Here is a 19,750-nt window from a genome sequence, read left to right as displayed (position 1 = left end):
TCCCAGCTTCTGGCAGTCAAGAGGTTTAGGAATACCCAGAGCATGGGGCTGCATCCTGAACCATCATGGCTAATAGCTATTGATGGACCTATCTCCATGAACTTCTCATTCCTTTTGAACCCCATTATACTTTTAGCCTTCACAATATACTCTGGCAATGAGATCCACAGGTTGCATTATGTGACGAAATACTTCCTTTTGTTTGTTTTAAACCTACTGCCTATTAATTTCATTGGGTGACCCCTGCTTCTTGTGTTATGTGAAGGGGTAAATAAGGCTTCCTTGTTTGCTTTCTCCACACAATTTATGTTTTTATAGACCTCCATCATATCCCCCCTTAGTCATCTCATTTCTAAACTGAACAGTCCCCCAGTCTTTTTAATCTCTCCTCATATGAAAACTCTTCAACACCCCGACCATTTTTGTTGCCCTTCTCTGTACTTTTTCCAATTTTAACAATCTTTTTTTGAAATGGGGCAACCAGAACTTCATGCAATATTCAAGGTGTGGGTGTACCAGGGATTTATATAGTGGTGTTCTGATATGATCTATCCCTTTCCTAATTGTTCCTATCCTGCCGCATTCAAAAAAGCTAAGATAAAGTTACCATAGTAACTTGGGTTCTCTGATTGTTCTGCACATATTCATACTCCTGGCTTCAAATCCCAGCCCTTGTGAAGTCAGCAGAAGTTCTACCCTAGGATTTCACCACTGACCATTAACAAGCAGTCCCTAGATCCAAAGGTGGTGAGATCAAGGAGCTTCAGTTGAACAATGATTGCAGGAATGCTTTCCCAAATTGAGCATCTTATCAAGAAGTAATTGCTCTAGGTGGCATAAATCTGTGTGAAGGTGTGAACTGAACTACAGATAGCAGCCTTCCACATCTCTCCAACAGAATATTTTTCTTAAGACATGCATCTGAGGCATTCTTAAGCTTGATGGAACGTTCTTCACCTGTTTTTGTTTTCTGGAATTCCCGCTAGCCCAGTAGCAAGAACATGTACAGTTTGAGTTTCTTGAAAAATTTCTGGATGGAAACTGACAGATGCTTAGCTTTAAACCCTTGCACTATGAACACTGCCACTAGTTTAAAAGAATAGCTTAACTCAATTTAGAGAGTAACTAAGAGCTCTCTTTATAGCTAAGTAATACAGCATAGCCGGACAAAGTACTGAGTGAGGCTTGAAAAATAATACAAATAGGTTGGCCAATTAGCTCAGTGAAAATCAGAGCCATCTTTCATAAGAATGTTTTGGGTAGGCAAAACATGATAAATGGAACATGATATATGAAGAGTTGGCCATTGTTGCCCAATTCTTAGAGGCTATTTGAGCTGATGCAATCACCATCAGGAAAGCAGTCTTCAATGAGAGAAAGATAATGCTGGCAAATGCCCTGACAATGGTTCAGACGGTGGTTCTAACAATTTGATGAGCAACACATTTAGCTACCAGGATGGAAACAGCTCACAAGAGAGGAAACATGAAGTAGACCTTTATAAATTTAAGACTAGAGAAAACAGAAGAATCCTGGTAGTAGTGGGTGAAAGGCTCAAATCATAGTCAGATGCACTCTCGCTGAGTTGAGGGAGAAACCAGCTTGTCAAAGTGAAGCTGTTAATCAAAAATTAAGAAAATTTTAAAAACCACACTAGTAGGAATCAGATCTTTGTCTTGCCCAGATGCAAAACAGGTTCCATTTCATAGAGATTTTGGATAGAGAGGTTCCATTTTATAACAGAATTTTCTGTATTGTTCAAACTTCTCAACCAGCTACCATACAAGCTGTCAGACTCATGGACCTTCAGATCAGTATGTAGAATCTTTAAAAAAAAAAAAAAAAAAAAAAAAAAAAAAAAAACACGAGAGACCTGTAGCACCTTAAAGACTAACACATTTCTGCAGGCATAAGCTTTCGTGGGCTGCAACCCACTTCGTCAGATGCATGAAGTGGAAATCACAGATAAGAGGTATCTATATACCTCCAAGGTGAAGAAACATAACAATGGGGAGGGCAAGTGCTAGCAAAGTCAGTTCAGTTAGGGTAGATGAGGCCTATTCACAACCGTTGATTAGAAGGTGAGAATGTGTGAACAGTGACAATTACTTCTTGTAATGAGAGAACCATTCCAAGTCCCTATTCAGACCCAATCTGATTATGTCAAGTTTGCATATGAGTTCCAGCTCTTCAGTTTCTCATTGAAGTCTGTTTTTGAAGGATTTTTTTGTAGAAGTATGGCAACTTTCAAGTCAGCTACAAAGTGTTTTAGGAGATTGAAGTGTTCTCCTACTGGCTTATGGATGTTATTTTTTATGTCTGATTTGTGTCCATTTATTCTTTTGCATAGTGACAGTCCGGTTTGGCCAATGTACATGGCAGAGGGGCATTGCTGGCACATGATGGCATATATTACATTAGTAGATTGTAGACAAGCAACATCGCTTGCCCCATAACCTCAGCCGTGCAGAACGCAACGCCATCCACAGCCTCAATAACAATTCTGACATTATAATCAGAGAGGCTGGTAGAATCTAATCCTTCCCCTGGAAGGAGACCAAGTAGACTGGAAAAAAGCTGGAAGATCCACTGCCAAGTCAAGAAGATCACAATACCAAAACCCATGAACCCAAAGTCAGGACTATTAGCAGCACCTTCCTCCTGCCTAATCATCTGCAGAGCCATGGGAGGTATTGGAGAGAAAGCATACAGAAATAGCTAACCCCAACCCAGGAAGATTACATCAGTTAGGAACCGACTCTCTTTTCACTCCTATAGCAAAACTGGTTTATTACCATCATCACCGCACCAGTCATGGGACAGGACCCAAGTGTGCTAGGCTCTGTACAAACACAGAACAAGACAACAGTCCCTGCCCCAAGAGTTTATAAGACGACAAGAGATGACAAATAAATAAAAGGCAGATAGGGGAGTATAGGGTAACAATATTGGTCAGCATGATCGGCAGTAGTCTCAGCACACCAGCTGCTTAACCATTGTCAATTTTTTTGTAGGCTTCATGGCAGAAGAGTTTCCAGGAGAAATTTGAAGGATAATGTGTTAGTTTTGCCAATGTTTGCAGGGAGCATCTTCCAAGCATAAGGACAGCATGGGAGAAAACACAAAGGGTGCTTATTTGGAAGTTTTACTAGGCAACAGAGGTTGGCATTATGGATCTATTGCAGATGGGAGTCAAACTTTCAACGCTGAAGGAGACAAGGTAGATTGGGGGGAGGGGAGAAATCAGTCATGGAGGGCCTTGATGGTGAAAATAAGTAGTTTATGTTAGATATGATGCAGACGATGGAGCCAGTGGAGGGACACAGAGACAGGGGTGACATGGTCAAAGTGACAGATTAGGGAAATCTTTGCAGCGGTATTCTGAATGATTCTGAGCGGGGCAGGCTTGTATTTGTCAAGCCCAGAAAAAAAGATGTTGCAGTAATCAAGATGATGACAACTTGGACAAAAGTTTTAGCTGCGTGGATGGACAGGAAAGGCCATATCTTAGAGATATTAAGCAGAAAATCTGAAAGACTTACTCCTGGATGCGAGGATCCTAGAGAGATGTCTGAGTCAAAAATTATACCCAGGTTACATGCCTGAGTGACAGGTAAAATGGTGATGTTGTGACATCACAAGGATTGAGAAAGGAGATAAGGGAAAGCAGTTAGGGGGAGGAGAGTGTGCGAACAGAAGGTCTGTTTGGATATGCTGCACTTGAACTGATTGACATCTCATAGATGTGAAACAATGAGACAGGCTGAGATTTTAGTTTGGACACAAGGACATGGTTCTAGATTAGACAAGTGAGTCGCCAGATTGTAGTTAAACTTGTGTTGCAGCTGACATTACCCACAGATCAGGTACACATGGACAAAGCTTTATCAAACCCTCCCCTCCTCCTCCAGAAATCTGGAGATAGGATGAGGAGAATCCTCTGAAGGACGTGCTGAAGGAGCCATTAGGACAGTCAGGAGGAGAAGAGACTCACAAAAGCCAAGAGACGACAAGATTTCAAGATTGAGAGCATGGCTCACTGTGTCAAAGGCTGACAAGCAGGCCATGGAGGATGAGAATGGAATAGTGTTTCTGAGATTGAGCTAAGAAGAGATCCTTAGAGAATTTGGCAAGAGCGGTTTCAGCTGAGCACAAAGGGCAGAAGAGGGTTAGGACAGAACTGAAAAAGAATTCAAGGCAGTGATTGTAAAACAACATGTTCAATGACAAAAGGGAGAAGGAAGATGGGGGTGGTAACTGGAAAGGCAAAAGTGTCAAGAGAGGGTTTTTTGAAGACACTAATGCAGGTTTGTATTGAGCCGGGGGGAGGGTTGGAGGGAAGTGAGAGATTAAGGAGAAGGGTAAAATAGAGAATGAAACTGTTAATATGTACTGTCACAAAGTTCCACATAAGAGGTTCTTCACCTAAGGGAAGTAATGTTGGCCTCGTCTTTGTGGGCTCACTTGTCCTTGGTACTAATTCCTGCTGAGGTCATCCATCAAAAATTCTCGGTTTTTATAAAGATTTAGAGCTGTGGGTATGATACAATGATGGACATACCAGTTCTACAACTTCAGATGACGGTCACAAGCCTTGCACAAGCTTTGCCTTGCCATATGATATAACAGAGGTTATGACAGCCAGGTATTAAAATCTGAAGAGAGAGAGTGTTTTGTTGAGGTAAAGAGTGCTCTGAAAGCCAGATGAAGCACTTTCAGTTCTACAACATTTATTTGAAATTTGGTCTCATGCCCAGAGGCCTTGGATTGTGAGCTGATGCAGCTGACCTGCCCAGAGTAGTCCCAAAGCACAAAATCACTAACACTGCAGCTCTGCATAAACCACTGGATGGAAGTGGGGCAACTTGGGAAGTATATTCTTAATTTGAACAATACAACACTGAAAACGGTTACAGGAGGTGCTGTAATATGTTGATATCTCTTGTCTAGATGAAACCAATGAACCATTCTTAGCCACTCATCAAGTCTGCCCAAGGGAGTGACATATGTCCAAGAGATCATAAGGCCCAACAGTCTGGGGCAAAATCATATGTTTTTCTGTTAAGTGTTTGAATTTTTCAGATTGTGAGCAATCTGAAATTTTCATTGTTTTGGAATAGGCAAGTATTTACTCTGTTGAAATATCCTTAACCTTCCAGTTGCCTTGCTTCCAAACACAGGCAACTAAGTTTGAACTGTCCAACTAGACTTGGAGAACTGGAACATGGACCACCATGAGCTGCAGAGTGGACATCCCATCACCCTTGACTAGCATCTGCTGTAATCACAGATCTGGCGGGTTCAAAATACCACACATTCTATTGAGAAGTGGTGATTTCTTATAGTAACTGGAACTTCTTTGAGATGTGTGGTCCCTACCTGTATTACACACACAGGTATGCATGCGTACCATGTGCCTAAATCTGGAGATTTTAACAAGCAGTGTCTGTTGGCCTACACATGTGCAGCAGATCTCCTCATGCACCTGAGCAAGGGTAGAAGAAGCAGTGCAGGCTGATGCCCTCTCAGTTCCTTTTCTTACCACGAACCTAATCAGATCCGCAGCAGAGGGGAGGTCATGTAGTGGAATACAAATAGGGACCACACATCTTGAAGAGCCTCCAGTTACAGTTACTCCACTTCCTCGAGTGCTAGTTGTCATGTGTATTCCACACGTGAGAGATTGACAAGCAGTTATCAGAATGGACATAGATTCAAAGAAGCCAGCAACAAAGATGAGCGCAGCACCACATCTACAGCAAAAGGCTTGGACTAGTGCATAATGTTTAGCAAACATGTGTATGAAGCTCCAGATGGCTGCTTTGCATATGCCCAGAATCAGGATCTTCTGCAGGGACGCTGCCAGGGCAGACTGCAGTCTTGTGGATGCAGAATTCAAACTAGTCTATAGCATTCAATAATGCAGCCAAAAACCCACTTAGAAATCCTCAGAGGATACATGACCATGAGAACTCTCTGCTATTATGAGGAAGTCTTGGAAACTTCCTGATGGACTTGGTTCTCTGTAGGAAAAAGGCTAGCACACATTTTACAACAAGGGAGTGAAGTCTCTTCTCTTCAGGAGAGGCATGCGGAGGTTGAAAAAAGGACAGGTAAGTGAATACACTGGTTAAGGTGAAATTCAGAGACTACCTGGGGTAGAAATTTAGGGTGAAGGTGAAGGGATACTTTGTCCTTATGAAATACCGTAAAAGGGGCGGAGAGAGGGAGTGCACCATGAGAGCTCTGAGTTTGCTCACCCTCCTGGCAAATGTGATTGCCACTAAAAATGCAGCCACCATGGATAGGTCAAATGTGGAACATGTCACCAAGGGTTCAAACGGAGGATTAGTAAGCTTTGATAGCACGAGGTTCAGATCCCACAGTGGTGACTGGTGGAAAGATTTTGATGAGGCCCTTATTAAGCTGTGCTGTAGTCGGGTGGGTAAAGATAGGGCACCTGTCCATCGTGGGGTGAAAGGAACGAAAGGCTGCTAGGAGGACTCATAAGGTTCTGGTAAATTCCTTCCTACTCTGGTTAATTATAACCTGGACTGGAGATGAACAAGAGCAATTTACCTCCAACTGCCATCCCAACACCAAGCCATAAGGTGAGGGAGGCCAGGCTAGAATGTTTGACCCTGCCCCTGCCCTGCATCAGAAGTCCTGGAAAGGGGTGGATCTTGATCGGATGGCGGACTGACATTGACATAAGAACAGCCATACTGGATCAGACAAATGGTCTATCTATCCCAATATCCTGTCTTCTGACAGTGGCCAACACCAGGTGCTTCAGAGGGAATGAACAGGCCAGGGAAATTATCGAGTGATCCATCCCTCTGTCCACTGCCAGGAAGGAGCTGGGAGTCAGAGCATGGAGCTACATCCCTGACCATCTTGACTAATGGCCATTGATAGACATATCTTCTATGAGCTTATATCCTTTTTTTAAACCCCATTTAGCTTTGGCCTTCACAACATTCCCTGCCAATGAGTTCTACAGGTTGACTGTGTGTTGTGTGAAGAAGTATTTCCTTCTGTTTGTTTTAAACCTGCTTCTTGTGCTATGTGAAGGAGTAAACAACACTTCCTTATTCACCTTCTCCACAACATTCTTGATTTTACAGACCTCTATCATATCGCCTTAGTCGCCTCTTTTCGAAGCTGAAAAGTGACAGTCTTTTTAATGGTCTCTTCATATGGTAGCTGTTCCATACTCTTCATTATTTTTAATGTTTCTCTATGTACCTTTTCCAATTCTAATATTTCTTTTTTGAGAGGGGCGACCAGAACTGCAGGCAGCATTCAAGGTATGGGTGTACCATAGATTTATATAGTTGCATTATGATACTTACTGTCTACCTCTCCTCCCTAATGTTTCTTAACATCGTTAGCTTTTTTGACTGCCACTGCACATTGAGTGGAAGTTTTCAGAGAACTATCCACGACTCCAAGATCTCATATCTTGTCTGGGTTTGACCACCAACAAAAGAAGGTGATGATCCTGATGGGGACTGTCACCCTAGAGTTGATGTGGTATTTGTTGGGTGAGCAGATCAAATTGAGCCAGGCCTATAGGCAATGCAGATGAAACCTGACAAACGGTGTCACATAAGTACACATTGCCATAGGACCTAGCAGCAATTGGCACAGGTCTGCAGGAAATAAAAAAAGTCTGAAACACACTGTCTGAAACCTTTTCCTGGGGAAGGCTATTGCAGAAACAGAGTTCAACATTACCCCGATAAAACATTGTCCTCATGGGGGATAAAACAGACTTTTTTCCGTTCACGCAGACCACCAAGGCTGAGAGGCTTTGAATGAGATACTAAATAGCCAACCTTACCACAGATAAACTTGGTGTTGTCTGAAGAGCAGGACCTGGAATTGGAAGTGCTCCTGGCCCACCAGAACCATAGGAACCTCCTGTGGGAAGGATGAATGTCTATATGCAAAAGTTCCATTCATGTTGAGAGCTGCAAACCACATCCCTTCTTGAAGACAGATTATTAATCCAAAGCAACCTCCTGAATTTCAATTTCTGAATGAAGATGTTGAGTTGCCAAAGATCCAGAATGGGTCTCCACCCTCCATCTTTTTTGGGAACTAGGAAATATGAAGAATAGAACCCTCTTCCTCGATATTGTGACAGGACATGCTCTATTGCCCCTCGGTGAAATAGGGATTCTGCTTCCTTTTGAAGAAGCGCCTTGTGAGAGTTGTCCCCAAGGGAATCATAGAAGATTAGGTTTGAAGGAACCCTTAGGAAGTCATCCAATCCAACCCTTTGCTCAAAGCAGGACCAACTCCAACTAAATCATCCCAGCCAGGGCTTTGTCAAGCCAGGCTTTAAAAATCTTTAAGGATGGAGATTCCACCATCTCCCTAGATAACCCATTCCAATACTTCATCACCCTCCTAGTGAAAATTTTTTTCCTAATATCCAACCTAGACCTCCCCCATTGCAACATGAGACCATTCCTCCTTGTTCTGCCATCTACCACCACTGAGAAAAGCCTAGATCCATCCTCTCTGGAACCCCCGTCAGGTAGTTGAAGGCTGCTATCAAATCCCCCCTCACTCTTCTCTTCTGCAGTTCCCTCAGTCTCTCCTAATAAGTCATATCCCCCAGCCCCCTAATCATTTTTGTTGCCCTCCATTGAACTCTCTCCAATTTGTCCACATCCTTTCTGTAGTGGGGGAGCCCAAAACTGGACACAATACTCTAGCTATTGCCTCAGCAGTGCCAAACAGAGGGGAAAAATCACCTCCCTCAATCTGATGAAAAACTCCAACCAATGCAGCCCAATGTACCATTAGCCTTCTTGGCAACAAGGGCACACTATTGACGCAAATCCAGCTTCTTGTCCACTGTAAACCTCAGGTCCTTTTCTGCAAAACTGGAAAGGGGATCGGTACCAGGGCCATCCTGCCTGATGGTTGCATGTCAGACGGTTCCTGAGACAACAAAACAATGTCATCTTTTGGTGTAGTAATGTCCCTCAGGAGGGCTCAGCAAGAGTAGAGAGGAGATTGCAGGGAAGGGAAGGAAGAAATCCTCTGGTGCCATATAGATCTCTGTTCAGCCTGGCGTGCGGGGAGTTGCATTGGTACCGTTGGTGCCAACCATCACATCCCAGACTGTAGTGCGTGCTTTGGGCAGACACATCAGAACCACAGAATCTGGAGCTGCACTTGTGGATGGGACCAGCAGAATGATACTCACTGTGCCTCAGTATAGGAGTCACCAATGGAACCAGCAGATCCTTCTTCCTATCCACCTTTTCCTCCACCCTGGAGGTTTTTAGTGGATCCAGTTCCTCAGGGTCTGTGTGTAAGGGCTTGCCAGACCACAATGGGCTCAGAGAGGAGCATGTCTCTGACTGTCAGTCTCCTATGGGGATCTGTCCTTGCACCCATGAGAGTGTTCCTTACTCTCATGGGAAGACCTGGTGGAAGAGTCTTTGGGCTTAGACATCGAGGTGCTCTGCTCCCAAGCACATGGTCTGAGGGGGAGCTATTCCTTTGGTGACGCTGATGTGTATGATGGTATTCCTGGCCCAGGTTAGAGAGGGGCTTCATAGCCTTCTCCAGTAAGTGTTTTCTAAGGCAAAGCTCATGAGCTTCATGAGTTCTCAGTGGAAATGAGCAAAAAATACTCCACTGTGCCAAACCATGTGCCTCACACAGTCAATAGAGGCAGTGTTGGTTCTGTCACTGACAGAGAAGGATTTAGGGCAGGAGATGCTGTTTTTGAAGCCCAGGAGTCTGGGCATAGTCCCCAACCACGAGAAGGATGTCCCCAGCCCAGGAAAACAAACTCCAGTAATGCTAACTGAACTAAACTGAAGAATAACTATTTACAATCTCATTTACAAGTTTTCTGAAAGACAAACAAGAGAGCATATTGAATTCCAACTCAGACAATGCCGAGGTAAGAAGGAACTGAAAGGACATTGACCTGCACTGCGTCTTATACCCTCACTTGGGAACATGAAGCAATCCACTGTGTGTGCGCAGACCAATGGACACTGCTTGTTAAACTCCTCAGACTCTGGCACATGGTGCGCATGCATACCCACGTGTACAATACACATAAGGACCAACACTTGAAGAAAAATTGATTCTTACTTGTTCAACAGGATAATGAATCTCTAAAGGAGACTCAGAAATATAGAGCTTTATACTGGAAGTGGTCATGGCTATATGCAAATTATAAAAAACATCCCACGTGAAGAATGTATGCAAATCTAGAGAGAACCTCCTTCAGTTCAAAGAAAAATAAAACATTGATATACCAGATAGAAATCTTTTAAAATTTTATCTTGAACATCCTTTAGTTTTGTTGAAAATGTTGAGGTCCGTTGCATATTTCTCTCTTATGAGGCATCTTGAGGAGAAAAGCACTGCAAAAAGACTGCTGTCTTTTGAAAATGATGGCAAGGGCTTCTTCAATTTTTCTGAATCATAACACTTTTGTCTAACACCTGAATAACTAGAGGTAACTAAGAACTCCTTTGCCTGGGCCTTCCAGTATCTAAGTCACATACTTCCACAAAAATCATACTGATGTCAAAGCTCAAGTGGAAATGTGGACAGCATCCAAAAAGGTGGCTACTAATGAGATTTTTAAGAGAACCTGTTTCCCAGTTTGTGTTCCTCTCTCTCTCTCTCCTATAATTTTGGGAAGGAGGCTGACAAGCTGCCCCATCCATAATAGGACAGCTCTGGCAAAATATGTACACGCGCCTGAGGCCCACAATGCAACAAAAGATGTTGATCACTTTCCCCAGCAAGACAAGACTCAAGGGGAAATGGAATGAAGCCTTTATTTCCCTGATGCCACAGCTCAGAGGAAAGGAATAGGAAAGGAAGAGAGCAGGTAAGGAACTATATCTGCTTTCCTGTCTCTCTTATTTTTCAATAAACTTATTTGGACTTTTTGATTTCACTTCTCTTCTATCCCTCATCCCCACCTCCCACCCACCCCTGGCACCTTTTCCCAGAAGGTGATGACAAGCAGCTGCTATCCTTTCTCTCTTTGACTACCAGGGCCTTAGAATTTGGGCAAATTATTACTAAAGAATTAATTTTAAAATCTAAATAGGAAATTTGAAATTAACCTGACAGGCAAACTTCATCCTTTCAGTCGATGTACTGCACCAGGAATTTCTGTAACTTACCTACTAGTAGTGGTGAAAGAAAAATGAGTAATTTTGCCCCTCCATGGTCCAGTTGTCTGGCCAATAAGGTGGGTCACCGGGGGAACTGATTGGAACAATGAACAACAATGTCCTGGAGGAGATACCACTATGTGGAAAGACCACTGATCTGGGGCCACAGCCAATAGCAAGCAAGTTGACCCCGAACAGCAGCTTGGCAACACTTCTGTTGTCCCACAAGGAACAGAATTCTACCCGGGGATCCTGAATTCAGAAGCCAAACACATTTGACTCTCCACTGGAAGACTATGTCAAAAAGTCTGGAAAGGAGTGACCTTATACGTAGTGTCACTGGTGGTCTGCAGAGAGTTCGCTGATCATGTGGTACTGCCTCTCTTTGTTTCCAGTTGCTAAATTACATTACAGGACAGCTGAAGTTACATTAAAAACTCTCCTATTACTTTTCCATTCAGGCAACTGCTGCAGTTACCACAAGAGAAGTAGCCCATGAAACTCATTAAGATGTGGTTCGCACTATGAAAAAGTTTGAGAATCACTGTACTATGATCAAACCCAACAATGCCATATTTGGATTGCAAACACTTCAGAGAAATCCTTTGTTTAAAAAAAAAAAAAAAAAAAAATCCCCAATGGATTATTAAAAACAATTCATGTAAATTTATCTACAGGTCTTCAGTTTTAGCAAACACTTCTGCTCATAAACATCTAGGGGCATATATAACTTGGCAGTGTTCATGTGTTTTCTCCCTTTTCTGAAAGCTTTTTTCTTCTTCCAGAATACATAAAACTTGTACAAAACAGGTTTGTGATACTATGTAATATTTCAGATTAAAACAAAAACACCCACAGATAGGATATATATTGTGAAAAATGGAATTAAGAATCATGGAAGATCAGTTTAAAACGATGTGTACTCAACAATGTTCACAATCATTTAATGACAAGATTGAAAGTCTTAATTGTTTAATGATCTTCAAGTATCTATCGCCATCTAGTGAACAACGACTACAATTACTACACTAGTCACTTTACAAATTACACTTTATTCGTTGGAAACTCACACACAGTGAAATTCCCTACTGAAATTTCAAAAATGTCCCCACTGAAAGATAACCTTACATAACTGCAGTGGTACCAATCTGTACTGAGTTTCCAACATATCATTAACTAAACATGCTTGAGTCATATCAGTATCTGAATGGGAAACTCAGAAGAGCCCTTAGCTTCTATAACAAATGATGTCGACCTCTCACCTAAACAGCTAAGTTGCCCTTTATAGAAGGAATTCCTTCCACATCACACGAAACTCTTTTGCCAATAAATCGAAGTATGCATATTAGGTCATTTCTGCCACATCGACATAGTTCAAACAAACGTTTTAAAGAATAATGTATAATTCCTGGAATTTTTAGTCAGCCCATAATATACTTGGCATGTTCAAACCACTTCTAATTTGTCACCACAGCCAAACCCGTATCTTATCAAAATACTACTAGTAAAAGTTAACAATATTGACAGTTTTCCAGTACTTTAAGCTATATGAATTTCCAGTCTTGTTTGTTTTTTTCATACTGAATCCTTCTACAAACATATTTACTGTGCAGCCCAAAGCCACGGGATGGTTTGGCAACACTGTAAAATGTAGCACTTCAATATCTGACTTTCATCTATTCAAGTTACATTATCTGGAGATATATCACATCGCCTTGTTTACCTACACACCTATCATCAGGTGCATAAATAATATTTCTTATGATTAATCACTTCTCAAAGATAAACTTCATATATGTCACTTTAAATTGGGTCCCTAGGACTTTTCCTGTAATTATCTTTTCATTAACCTCTTGATACAGACAGCCTATATAGCTCCTGCTACTAACAGTAATGCAATTTATATTAGGATTATATTAGCATTAAATGAACACTGAAAACCTAGGCACCAAGAGGTTAGCACATGAGAGGATTTCTTCTAGCTACAGAATTGCAGCATTAACCAAAAAGAATGATTAAATGTGTGTGTTTGTTTTTTTAAAAAGTGAACTGAGTCGAGGTCTGTTGAAAAATTATTCACTAAAACATTATCATTTCTCCTTACCTATTTACTGACTACCCTTCCTAACACAGTAGATATAGTAAGTTTCATCAGTATCTACCATAATCATATATAGGTATGAACCATAACTCATTCTGAAAAATTCTGGCCTTTTTAAATAGCTACGTGCAAGCAAACCTTTTTTTCCTGTTAAAAGAGAGAATGGAACCGAGACAGACAAGAATATCAGCATTATAAAGGTCAAATTGAAACCAAAATGAGGCAGACATCTTGCATGACTAGTGAGAATATTACAAAAAAAAAAAAAAAATCGTGTGGAACTCATGGACTATAGACCAGTGGTTCTCAACTTTATTTCATCGGGTCCCCCTGCTTTGTGTCTGTAGTTGATTATACCTTCCCACTCCCCCAAGTACATATACCGCCACCCAGTTCTGAAGGCAGTACAGAGGGTACATGGCTGCTGACAGGGTGCCCAGCTCTGAAGGCAGCACCATGCCAGTAGCAGCACAGAAGTAAGCATGGCAATGTGGAATTTGTCAATATCACGGTTCACAGCAGATTTAGCGCCCTATTGCCACCCTTACTTCTGCCGCTGCCCCAGGGCTGCCACCCAGAGCCCCTCCACCTCTCAGTGAGGGATTGAGGGTGGAAGGCCAGCTTGAGTCGCAGACCTCCAGCTGTCAGCCCCAGGACAGCAGGGCTCCGGCTGTCCTCTTTATCCCCGCCTCCCGGCTGTGCACACAGCCCTTCTGCATAAGCCCCAGCCACCCAGGGCTGACAGCAAGAGCTCTTTAAAAAATAAATAGCACATAGCACACACCTCCCTTGACACAGTCCCAGACCTACCTTCGGAGGCACGCACCAAAGTTTGAGAACTACTGCTGTAGACTAATTCAGATATAAATTTACTCAAAATTGTGTATGTCTTATAGTTCACTTAAGAGGTTGGCACAATAAGTGTTTGAATTTTAAATACAAGGTATTTCACAGGAATAATGTCAAGGAGTTTTTAGTATTCTCACTCACCAACCATTCACAATAACCTCTTGGAAGCTTGAAATCGTATTTCTTAACCAAATATTTTCACTCTATTTTCTGTAAGGTACAATACAGTGGCTAGGCTGATAGATTTTTAAAAACAACAAGAAAAGGAATATTTGTTTTGATGGGAAGGCATGCACAGAGTAATACAGACCTCATAAAGACAGAAGAATGAAGTCAAGGCTTTTACTCATCTAACTTGACAGTGTCCCTTTAAAAGTTTTTGATACCATGACATGGATTGTAACTATCTGAATTATCAGCATCTGAGAGAGCACCAATTCAGCAAGGTTCTTAAAACACATGCGTAACTTTACGCATACAAAGAGTCCCATGGAAGTCAAGTAGTCAACTACGTACATTGCTGCATTGGGGCCTACCTTCCCAATTGTTTCCTGTCATGGAAAACGTATAAGTAAACATCAATCTGGCTGCAACAGACCAGTTCATCATGACAAACACCAAAGGAACCCAGATCTATAGCTACAACTTGTTTTTTGTTTGTTTGGTTTTTTTAATTGCCATGTTTGTCTGGGCAACAATTATTTAAATTTGACCAAGCTTAACTCTATTCTTGTCACCATTTGCAATACAAAAGGCAAAATTAGATTTACAAAGCAAAAATGGAGGCAAAAGATTTGTGAGTAAAGCCCATTTTATTACTCAATGAAACCTGGGATGATTTAAGTTTACCATTTTAAAAAGCTATTTAATGACTCACCTCTCTCCCTTTGTGTGTCACCAAAGCAGCCAAAGGCTTGGCATAGAATCTACTGTAGGAAAACCCCAGACAGCCATACATGCTGTTAGCTGTAAGTTTCAAAGCCTTCTGCCTGATATCATACTGAAAAGGAACATAATCACTATATTAATCACCATCACCACCAAAAAGAAGTTGAATGTAGTATTATCAAATACTCTCACTTATTTATGGTACCTATCACCTCTCTAAACCACAAGTGAGCATCTTACAATTTGTTTTCAACCTCCATTTGCTATTAAAGTAAATCACTTCTGTAGTCTGACCAATGGATTTAAATAAGGTATAGTGAAGGCAGAGGAGCTCTTCTGTAAAACACACCTGTAAATAGAGGTCAGGATTTAAATCCGGCTGTTTCATCAACTGCTTGACTTGTCGCCTTCTCTCCACCAGCTTCCTGATCTCTTTAGGCAAAATTCCCATTTCTAGAGATGGATCTGGCAGTTCTGGGATTTCTTCTTGTATTCCATCCTGTCAAATGATCATTTAGTTTACCAAATGTTTGCTTTAAAAATAGCTTTTAGTCTAGTGTTTAGGGAAGAGGGACCTGGAAAAGTTAAGTTTATTCATTTTTGCAGAGTAAAAAACGGAACTGCACTCACTGTACATGTTTAAGGTAGCAGAAGTGAAGGTGTTTTTCATGTTTTTCAGATGGTATTAATTAATTTGTGGCTGATTAACAGGCTGCAGCATCACTGAAAGTCTATTTCCCCAAGTCTATTTCTATTCACTGCCAGTGCACTAGCAACTCTTCTGGCGCGCCCCAAAAAACTTGGCTCTCAGATGTCACACTAGGAACAGGATCACAGAATCAAAGCTTTCTGAGGTAAATCAGCACCATTTCAAGAGGACAGAATAAAGATTGTTTCAGAGCTCTAGGGGCACAAAAGTTTCAAATACCAACTCTATTTGAAGGAAGGAGAGACCATGGGCTTGTCTACATGAAAATCTAGTTTGTTGCAAGGTGGGGTGTAAGTTTACCTCACCCTAGCCTGCCATGCACTAACTGTCCATGGGGACCCTGCTGCTGCACACTAGAAGTTCCATAGTGCACTTTGATCTCCCCCGCTATGACACGGGAGCAGGATCCAGACAGATTAGTGCACAGCAGGCTAGGGTGAGCTAGATTTACACCCCAACTTGCCATACACCATTTGTATAAACACACCCTAAATTTCCAGGTGAAAGAGTTAGACAATATTAAGTATGAATATTGGACAGCAGTTTCTGGAGGGGTGATTGTTTCATATGTTATTTTCTCAGCTGAGTAATATTTTTACTTTCATATTTAAATGTTATTGGCAGGTGGTTCTGAGTGCCACATTATCTTATATGACATTACTTTACATGTTAGTCTGTATACAGATTAAGTGAGAAGCCATGTTGCTTGTTGTGCTTCTTCTTTCAGAAGCAAACTCCGAAGTGAGCATCAGGAAGGTAAAGGACAGCCTATACCAACAAGCTTCATGTCCTTATTGGCCTCACAGAGACAGGGTACCTACTGTGCAGTGGTTTATACATTTATATATACTTTCTGCTATACACCTATGGATTTTCTTTGGATCCAACACTACAAATTAAGAGAAGTACATAATTGTAAAGATATTAATCTTGAAAGACTCCAACTCTTGAAGTGTGCATGCATGTGAACATGGTGGCAAAAATCACAACCACTCGCTTAGGCTTCAATTAATTGGGCATCAGCCTACGATGCAAAAGTGCAAGAAGCGGAGTGATTCACTCCTTATTAATTTGAGAAGAACGAACAGAAAGCTCCTATGTTAACATAGGACACTTATGTATAGATATCACCACAAAGGAGACACTAACAGAAATCTAAATGTCCACAACAGCCTAAACAGTTACATAGGTATTTCTGAAGATGGACTGTTCAGAAACAAACGTTTTTTGATTTAGCAGTACACCCTGACCTAAATGACAGCCAAGAGTCATCCTCACCCAGAGTAGATAAAAAAAACCAAGCTTTTTAAAATAGTTTTTAATTTAAATTAAATACAGGATTAGTCTTAAAAAAATAAACCTCTTGAAAATTAAATTTGACATTGACAACCTATGTTAGGGCCTAAGCTTGAAAGTCCATTAAAATCATTTACAATAAATACAACACACAATACATGTTGCTGTCAAATTTTAAAGGAAGTCAAACCACTGCACTGGTTGAAATCACTGCCTAAGCACTTGGAACCAGAGTTCACTGAAGTATAAACCATCAGTTTGACAGCAATAACCTCTTCTGTGGGTGCAGATAAAATATTTTTTCATTCCAGTTTATTCAACTAGTTCAGTTCAATGACTAGCTTATTCAAAGTTAAGAAACCAACTGGGAATTGAAAAAAGTAGAAAAACTTGTTTTCTTCTTCCAATCTCTGAATAAAAACCAGGGGCTTGTCTATAGAGCAGCAGCAAAGTGCACCAGTGTGGTGTGATTTGTGAAGCACTTTAACATGTTGCACTCTAACTGCCCCATAGAGATCCTGTGGGTGTGCTTCAAAAGGTGCCTACTTTATGTTAACATAGACTGCAACATGTTAGAGCTTTACAAATCACAACCCTGTTGCATGCTTCACCAGAACCATGTAGACAAGTACTAGCTGTAAGAAGATCAGATCTCCTATTTGTAAAATCTTGAAAGACATGGTGATCAGAAACAATCAGTTTGAGTCATTAAGAAAGAACAATCTCTTTTGTTTAATAAATTAGTTTGTTTTAAATGCAAAATGTGTTTTGATCAGCTTTGTTCATATGTATCCAGCACATTTAAAGTAGTTTTATTTATTTTTAAAAAAGAAAAACACCTAAAATGCTGGTTTTGTGCATTTTTAATTGAATTTGAATTTCCATCTAAATAGAGCTTCACCCAGATTACAAGTAAAAAATTAATCTAATAAATAAGAAATGCATCATTCACCATTTTCAGAATAAAAAATGTAAAAATTAAACATCTGAATAAACACAAGTTAAGCTATATAACTGCTTAAATAAATGTATATAGATATATAGTGTATCATCCTGATTGCAAAAAGAAGGACCAAATGGAGTGTAAAAGGGCCAATCTCATAGCCGTATGGGTTTCCTCCAATCTCATTTGGTGAATTGCAATTAAAAGGTTTCATAGAAGAAATGTTTTATAAGGAGAGACATGAATAAGGAGGGTCATTTTTCAGAAGGAGGGAGTTCCAAACATAAAAGGACTGATATGAAAATATGCAAAGATGAGCATGGAAGGAGAATACAAAAAGCAAGTTTAGAAAAGCATCTTTGAAGGAATTATAGGAAGAAATTAAATCAGAAATGTAGATGGGGTGGAGTGATGTAGTGACTAGAAGGGGAGGAGGATAACCTGAAACGGAAAACAAAAAGAAGCCCATGGGAGAAGGATAGAAGGGCAAGACAGGACATTTATTTTTATAGTGCCTTTTATATAGGTGCAGGATGTCATATATGGAGGCTACAGATGAGAAAAAAGTTTCATTGGTTTGGATGAGAGATGACAAGGCACAGAAAAGGGATTTAGCAGCAGGAAAAAAGTGGATTATATAGAAGTTGCAGAAGAGTAAGAGAAAGGATTTACTGAGAGCTTAGTAAACCCCGTCTCTTGTATGGGAGAAAATGAAGAATTGAACAACATGCCAGAAGTGCAAGCATGATGAGTATTATTGAAAGGAAGCAGATGCAACAGTTACAGATAGCACATTCAAGGCGCTTGGAAGCAAAAAGACTATTCCCTAGATTGTGTACTCCTTCCGAGTTTGGAAATAAACTAGCACACAGTGGGTGCTATCAAAAGTAAAAATAATGATGGCACAGTATTGAGATGAGCATGTAAGATAAGTTTCCAACCCTGATATTAAAATTTAATTCACATGGGCCACACTGAAGATTTGAAACTCAAATCAGAACATTAATAAAGCACACACAAACCTCTGCCCTTTTCTGTGCATCTGATGTCTCTCTCTGAACTGTGGTAAAGCATATGTTAAACTCCTGAATAATTGAAGGGTACAAGCTGTTGAAGTCCAGAAGCAAAATAAATGTGTCATAAAAACCTGAAACAGAACAGAGTAGAAGGTGTAATACAGTATGAGGAGCTATGTAATTATTCATTCCCACTAGGGACCTGATCCAAGCCCCATTAAAGCCAAATGAAAGATTTACATTGAATTTCAAGTTCAATTCAGTTACTATATATAAGAAATTTAACTAATGTCAAAATAATGGATGTATCTCTGGTGGGGGAGGAGAAGACTTAGGACAATGAAGTGAAAAGACTTGGGGGGAAAACCATGAGTGTCAGGAGTTTTTGCAGGAAAAGAAGTGACCTCAGCTCCCATATTACATGGATGAATCCAGATTAAGGTGAGTGTTGCTTGTCTACACTGGGTTTTCTACAGACTGAGAAGCAGCTTGGATTCAGAGACCAAACTTTGTCCACATCGGACAGTATGCTATGTGATGTGTCTAAGCAATATTCCTAAGAAAAGGTTAAGATGTGCTATTAGCCAGTGATTGAGGACTGTCAGAAGTGGAACGATTTAACCCTTGTTAACTTGCCAGGGTTAAACAGAAAGCTTCTGTATTACTGTAGGATGCTTTGGTACAGTTATCACCACATACAGGAGAAACAAAGAAAAACCTTAAGCATCCACTAGCAAAATATACACATGCTATATACAACCTAAACACATAAAA

At 40.8% G+C, this 19,750-nt stretch overlaps 1 protein-coding gene and 1 non-coding gene across 8 annotated transcripts in view; both read right to left on the bottom strand.

Moving 5' to 3' along the window:
• Window positions 1-19,750, bottom strand: part of POLA1 (DNA polymerase alpha 1, catalytic subunit) — a 338,774-nt gene that overhangs the window by 270,762 nt on the left and 48,262 nt on the right. For all 7 annotated transcript variants that reach the window (XM_067545056.1, XM_067545058.1, XM_067545057.1 and 4 more), the window contains exons 24-26: window positions 18,983-19,107; window positions 15,362-15,511; window positions 15,002-15,124 (exon numbers count right to left, since the gene is read on the bottom strand). In XM_067545056.1, coding sequence (XP_067401157.1) covers window positions 15,002-15,124; window positions 15,362-15,511; window positions 18,983-19,107 — 398 coding nt within the window. The remainder of the gene's footprint in view (window positions 1-15,001; window positions 15,125-15,361; window positions 15,512-18,982; window positions 19,108-19,750) is intronic.
• Window positions 19,573-19,706, bottom strand: LOC137151120 (small Cajal body-specific RNA 24). The gene has a single exon (XR_010919187.1). It is a non-coding gene; the product is annotated as a small Cajal body-specific RNA 24 (non-coding RNA).

The sequence above is a fragment of the Emydura macquarii genome, unplaced genomic scaffold, assembly GCF_026122565.2.
Source record: "Emydura macquarii macquarii isolate MOO-44397 ecotype Brisbane River unplaced genomic scaffold, CSIRO-AGI_Emac_v2 contig_1043, whole genome shotgun sequence".
NCBI classification, from domain to species: Eukaryota; Metazoa; Chordata; order Testudines; family Chelidae; genus Emydura; species Emydura macquarii.
The sequence above is the reverse complement of the archived record's forward strand: the minus strand, read 5'-3'. Positions and strand labels throughout refer to the sequence as shown.